This window comes from Ambystoma mexicanum, chromosome 5p (genome assembly GCF_040938575.1).
Source record: "Ambystoma mexicanum isolate Mex_15411 chromosome 5p, UKY_AmexF1_1, whole genome shotgun sequence".
NCBI lineage: Eukaryota > Metazoa > Chordata > Amphibia > Caudata > Ambystomatidae > Ambystoma > Ambystoma mexicanum.
This window is the reverse complement of record NC_090930.1, coordinates 199,308,211-199,314,944: the sequence shown is the minus strand read 5'-3', so window position 1 is coordinate 199,314,944 and position 6,734 is coordinate 199,308,211. Positions and strand designations below refer to the sequence as shown.

The following is a 6,734-nucleotide window of genomic DNA, read 5'->3' as shown; positions in this document are numbered from 1 at the left end:
CAAAAAAAATATGTATTCCGAAAATAAAAAAACAGCTCCTGCACCCTCAGTGGGAATCCCATTTATGTATTTGCTGACTTTGGATTTCTTATACTTGAATTTCATGGGCACTTACCTTAAAGCAGTCCCCAAGCAAATAGAGAGAAATTCATTTTACCAGTTGAGACAGTATTCTCTTACATAGGTAGACAAAAGGCACTGAATGCACTCAACACAAATAAAGCTGAAAGATTTGCAAATGAACACAGACAAAACGGTATCAGCATAAATGCAACCTTTTTTTATTTCCTTTTTTTAAACAGTACTCCTGAACTTCCATGTACAACAGAAGTAATCACTTCAGTCAAGTAAAAAAATAATTATACAGATGAAGAGCCAAGTGCACAAACTGCAAATTTCATTAAGTGTGGAACAAAACCACTAGTGCAGCAAAAGGAATTGGGGTGCCGTTGGGAGAGGAGATGCTCTGTGATGCATGCATGTAACGGTATGATCAAATTGTGCAACAGAGGTTAATTAGAAACCAGACGAGTAAAGTAAAAAAATAAAATGGTCACACAGCTTTCAACACAAGTAGATTTCAAGTGTACTGGTGCGTGGTTGTGGTCCCTTTTAAGGTGTTAGTCATTTTCTGCTGAACTAGCAAAGTCATTTATACTTAATCGTTGATCAGAGTAGTCTTAACGAGGCAGTTGTTCATCTTCAGGTTTATAAGCAGCAAGTAGAGTTCTAGAGGAAGGCTTTTCCCATGGCAGTGGTTTGCTTCAAGTGCAGTTAGGCTTTTTGGTTCAGATTCATATATACTGAAATAGGATTTAATAAAATGTTCTCAAAAAGTGGTACTTGGGGGATAATTAACTACTTGCACGCTTTGCGTATTCAAATTAATGAGCTAGCAAAAACAGGTGGTGCATGCGGGGAGCAGTGGCAGGGAGGGGGTCCCCTAATCCCATCACTTAAATGCCCAAAAATGTAGCTGGTACAAAACCTTTCCATTCCTTTACAATGACAAAACTAGATCTGTATATATACAACATTTAAATAGTCGTGACAAGAACAGTTTTTCCTCAATAAATATTATTTTGGATTTTGTTAAAGGCAACATCTCCACGTATCTGTACAGAAGTTCACGTATGTACAAGACAATGAACGCAATATATATTGAAGAGGCTTTAAATTAACTTAAAAAGTGCAAAGTTGATCAGCATCAATAGTTGTAACTTTATATAGAACTTACATTGCAAATAGACAGCCAGGAAACTAGCTCTGCTGTTGTAACATTGTAAAACATATGTGGCACCACATTACCACACCAACATGTCAACCCGTTACCCAGAGAATCTAAAATGTCCAGTTTCTATCAAAACATTTTCCTTTCAAAACAAAAATGTTTAAATACAGTGATTTACTCCTTTGTGCACAAGTCTAAACAGGCCACACCCAGCACCGTCAAGTGCTACCCACATGAACTGGGCCATCTTTTTGTTTCCCGCTTTCACCTGCACAGGTTGGGCCATGCCGAAGTACACATGGAATGTAAGACTGCCTTTTAGTAACGGCATACTTCTATTTTCAAAATCCTAGTGAGGTGAAGATTCCATTGAGTGCTGAAAAGATCTGAACAGTATCCAAACTATTCCACCATCCAAACGTAAGACATCTTTTGAACAACTTTCATAGTACAAAATCATTTCATTCATTTAAACTGACCATTACATAATGCAGCTGCCCTCAGCTATGCATTGGTATTCAGCGACTTAAAGAAATGCGAAAGCTACAACTGCACTTTACAGTTAAAACATGAATAAATCAGGACAGACTGAGGTTTAAAAACCGTCTCCAGACCGCAACACGTTGTTGAAAAACAAAATACAGATGCAGCGGTCTACACTATTGCTCAAGTAAATGCTGAGAAAGTAATTTTATACATTCATTTTTCAGCTTTAGATAGAAAACCTGGTATTTTGGGGGCATAAATAACATGCATTTTTGCAGAACACAACAAAAATAAATAAGTATAAAAACCCCCACTAATATTCCTAAGAAGTTAGCAACTTTGTTCATAAATCTTGACTAGTTCCCTTCTTGAAATTGAAATGGCCACAAAAAAAAAAATAAATAAAAAACACAAAACCCACACATGACCACGACTTTCATTCACCCCACAAAAACAAACAGTATCTTTAATCTGTAGAAAGCGCTCGCGCGTGTTGCCCACATAAAAAAAGGTCTTTCTGCGCACAATTGTAGCACATCTCAGGGAGGTGTTATTTGCCTCCGTACATTCGTTCTATGTCGTTGAGATAATGGTTCTTCAACTCTTTACGTTTCAGCTTGAATGCATCAGTCACAAGACCAGTTTCAGGAGTCCATGGATCAGGGCTTAGACGTACCTTGATGGGTATCTCGAATCGTTCTAGTTTCACTGTAGGTGAGCAAGAAACAAAGAACGGAAAGTTTGTGAAAGATTCCTCGGAAAGAGTACATTTAACAGTGGCCTTTAAAATAAAAATGCACACATTGTACGTTATAGCTGCAACTTACTGCACACAATGCAAGGAATGTAGACATCCGGAGCCCAGCATGCTGCCAAAATGGGGAAACCAAGGGTTTTGCAGGGTTGTGTCCTCAGCATCTCCCCCCCCCCCCCTTAATAGTCATGGGCCCCAAGTATCACGGCACTGATTGAAATGACAAACTATGACATGAAATTTCATTGCATCCAACATCTGCAAGATCTTCCAGCAGAACCTTTTAAGCACTACACAAGAGCATATGCCCAAATCTATTTGCACAAACGTGACATTGCTTTTACTGAAAAACTTTTAAGCAAAGAGTTTCCATTTCCTAGGCGGAATTTGTATTTGCACCCTGGGACGGGCCCCCAGTCAATCAGGGTGCTGGAAAAAGTCAGGCACTTCGAGCGTCTGTCTGCGTTCCACCATCCACCCATGACTCTTCCATGGGTGTAGCTGTTTTGTGGTGCTCTGTCCTGGACCCGCTCCTAGTTTGCTGCGCTACTTTCACAGCACCCATGTAACCCCGAATCCCCCCTAGTACCTCCAACTTACCTATGCTGCAGCACTTCAAGCTACCCCTGTGCATCCAAGGGCAACCATAGAGATAGAAAAGATACAAAGTGCCTTTTCTATTTATTATGGTGGCAGCCATATTGGTTTCTTTTTTAACCAGCCATCAGGCTCACTCAACATGCACAGCACCCTTCTCCTGACCAAAACCACATAGATGCCTCACACTGGATGCTCCACCCTATCTCGCAGAAAGAATTCCCCCCCCCCCCCCAATGCCTCCATCAGACCCACTAGAGCCCACCGTACCAACCTGACCTATGTTCCCACATTCCAAAGATCCAGGGCTGGAGGATCCAGCTTCCAACACCTTGCACCCAAAAAGTGGAATGCCTTACCAACTTCACTAAGGAATGAAAAAGCTTACACCACCTTCTGCAAAAACATAAAAACTCTTCTATTCTGCTCAAGTGTAACCACATGTATAGTTATGCCTGCACTGTAACCACAGCAAAGCATAACCCTCTAACCCGCTCGGTGTCGTACCGACTATCAATGTGGTATTGTAACCAACTGTTACTCTGTACCTATGTATGTTTAAGCTTAAGACTGCTGTAACAGCGCCACGATGCCTCAGGGCAGTTCTGCGCACTTTATAAATGCAAATAAATAAAACAAAATCTTAAAACAGACACTTCGCACCTTGCAGGAAGCCCTGAGGTGCTAATAGCCATCAACCCCTTGTTTGGGAGTGTACAGGGCCAGTAACGGCCATGTGCCCTCGCTGAGACCCTCGCTTCACTTGACACCTCCTTGGCTCAGTCTGGCAGCCCATTACTGTCCCTGTATGCACCCAGAAGTGGGGGTGATTGCTACATTTCCAAAAGTGTTCTACTTTGATTGAATTGACAATGCCTTCATTTATGCCCACAGAGACATTTGATTTTTTCAGGAAAGTATTTTTTCTAAAGAGTATTAATGGATAGGCTGTTTTCATCATTTTTTTTTTTAACTTGCCATTGGTTTGTTGCCCCATTTATTTTTCTTAAATCATAAACACCACCATGATGGTGAAACAATACAGTAATTCAAACACATTACCTATAAGAAAATCAGCTACTAAAAAAGGATAGATTACAACCGCTGTTTAAATTGATATTGCCCGTAGATCAGAACTGTCAGCAACTGCTTAAGCAAAAAGGTTTGCCCAATAAGAATTTACATTCCAATAGCTCCTACTGGTGCTTTAAACCACAGGGAAAAACACTTAAGAGACAGAATGTTGTGGCCTTCCAGAATATGTATTTTTAGATTTGGTCAATAGTTGTTGCTTATGTGCCACCTCAGATACCCAACTAATGGTGCAGAAGAATATTTACTTACCCATGGTAAATTTCTTTCGACTGGATGTTCCTCCCACGTATTCCTCATCTTATGATAATTCCATATACCAGCTACGAGGGCACTGCGTGTCGATGCCTGTCGACTCAATGTCCCTAGAAGGCCTCCTTCTCAATGTCAACGTCATTGATTGTTTAAAGCATGTGCAGCGACCGCTGGCTTCAGTTCTGTTTTTAAAGCATGTATAGGATAGCCTTCACCCAACAGTTACTTCCAAAAAAGAGCAAATACTGCAATCTCATGAAAATTCTACTTCGGGGCAGGCTGGGAGGGACGATGAGGAATACGAGGGCGGAACATCCAGTCAAAAGAAAGTTACCATGCGTAAGTAACGTTCTTCAAATGGATTGTGTCCTCCCACATGCCTCATCTTATGATAAACTCCCAAAGCAGTGCAAGTATTCCTGGAGGAGGGAGTCATCATTTTCATGCTCATAATAATTTAGGAGTTCCTTCATAGGTCTGTGCGCACAGAATGAAGCACTGCCTTTCCAAATAAACCTTCTCGGCTTGAGGAAGAGTCCAGTGGTGTGAGTTCCACTCACCTGTTCAGTTACAAGGAACTGAGCTATGCGGTCTAGTCTTTTGGGTGTGGTAGGCCTGGGACTATTTTACCTGGACGCGTTATTCTGCTGTGGCCAACGTAACGCTCGCCGTGTCCAGTTCTTTGATGCCAGCTTACCTGAAACTAAGGACCTGCAGAGAGAGAAAACACTACAAAACTTACCTGGAATAGTATCCTGTCTTCAATCCATCGCCGACTTCAGTTCCACTCACCTGAAGGTACGAACTCCATCATCCGGCACCACATGCATCCTGGAATACCATAACCTGGAAAGAGGAGAAAGACTTAGTAAGCTTTTACTCACGTTTCCTCCTGAACGAAGAAAGCCACACAATTCTTACCTGGGTAGTCATCTCCTGGTCAGCATCATCGCTGGAACATCACGGAGCTTGGCGAGGAACATTGCAACCTGCAAGGAAAGAAGAGACACAGGTTAGCAATATAAAAGGCGAAACAGCGCTGCGCATTACTCACCGGTCAGCATCACACACACCGCGCTTTCGCCTACCGGCCCATGCTCATTTTCAAACTGCATGACAACACCAAAATACCTTTCCATACCTAAAAAGAAAGCAGCAAGACATTCGAACTAAGAGGAACATAAGAACTGCATAAAGAGACTAAAGCAGCAAACCTACAGAGTCGCAGCTGGCCTGGATTCCCACAGGGGGCTTGCACCAATGAAGTAACTTGGTTGCTGCTCACCCCCCACATCTACGCGCCCCTGCCACGGGCAGGACGGAGAATCCACCTTTTACAATATTAAGGTGAGGGGAAGGAGTGGAGGCCAAGGGAGGTGGGAAAACAGACAATCTGGCATTGAATCCAGCTCTCCTATATTGTTAGACCCATATTTTACCAGAGGCCTTACCAAGGGACCGGGAAAGGGTTCTAGAGTGCAAATCATCCAACCAGGGCTGGGTGGCATCCATGTGGATACCAGGTGAGTGTTAACAATAGAAATATTCTGAGTTAAATGGAACTCAGACACAATCTTGGGCATGGAAGGTAGGTCACAATTAATTTTGATGTACATTATTTTTTTACTGCCGGAATCAACTCTGGCGTCTCCCAATCAGTACTCGCTCTCCTTTGCAATGCCACATGAAAAGGAAGAATAGGGTCCTCCTGGGGCCCTTTATCTAGGATGCCAGTTAGATCACCCTGTTAGAATATTGGTGTTGGTCTTTTCCACCTCATAATCTACAACCCTGGACATTTAACGGTCTGTAAGACCCTTCAGCATGGTCAGTAGGATCTGATCTCCCAAACTCTAATTATGGGGACCCCTCTAGTCCACTTGCATTCTGCTGGGACTCCTGTAAGGTTTTTAGCTTTGATTCCTCTGAGATGAAAGGCTCAGGGACCCCAGGTGTTGCTTATTGGAGACCAAAAATCTTCAACAGTTGATGTCAAGGACCTGTCACAGTCGATGAGTCTTTCGGTGCCGATGGCATCGCCTACTTCTTCCTTGAGGAATATGTGTCTCGACTCGAGGTATCTTGGACCGCTTTTGAGGAGACTAATTTGCCCGCAGGCGCACGGTTTGTGCACTCATCTTCTTGTCAAGTTTTTCGACCTGGGCATGGCTTTCATGAGTTTGAGGGGGTCAAGGCCGCATTCTCAAAAACCTGCATCATTTTAACTCTGAACTTCTCCCACTCAGCTGGAGAGGCCTATTTCGTCAGGCATTTAACCCGTTCTGGGTTGGAACTCTACCAAGACAGCGACCTATGGTG

General features: G+C 42.8%; 1 protein-coding gene across 6 annotated transcripts in view; it reads right to left on the bottom strand.

The window, feature by feature from the left end:
* Positions 1-259: 259 nt before the first annotated feature.
* The window catches only part of ACSL4 (acyl-CoA synthetase long chain family member 4), a 492,223-nt gene continuing 485,748 nt past the window's right edge, over positions 260-6,734 (bottom strand). For all 6 annotated transcript variants that reach the window (XM_069612616.1, XM_069612617.1, XM_069612619.1 and 3 more), the window contains exon 16: positions 260-2,425. In XM_069612616.1, coding sequence (XP_069468717.1) covers positions 2,268-2,425 — 158 coding nt within the window. In that variant the 3' untranslated portion in view covers positions 260-2,267. The remainder of the gene's footprint in view (positions 2,426-6,734) is intronic.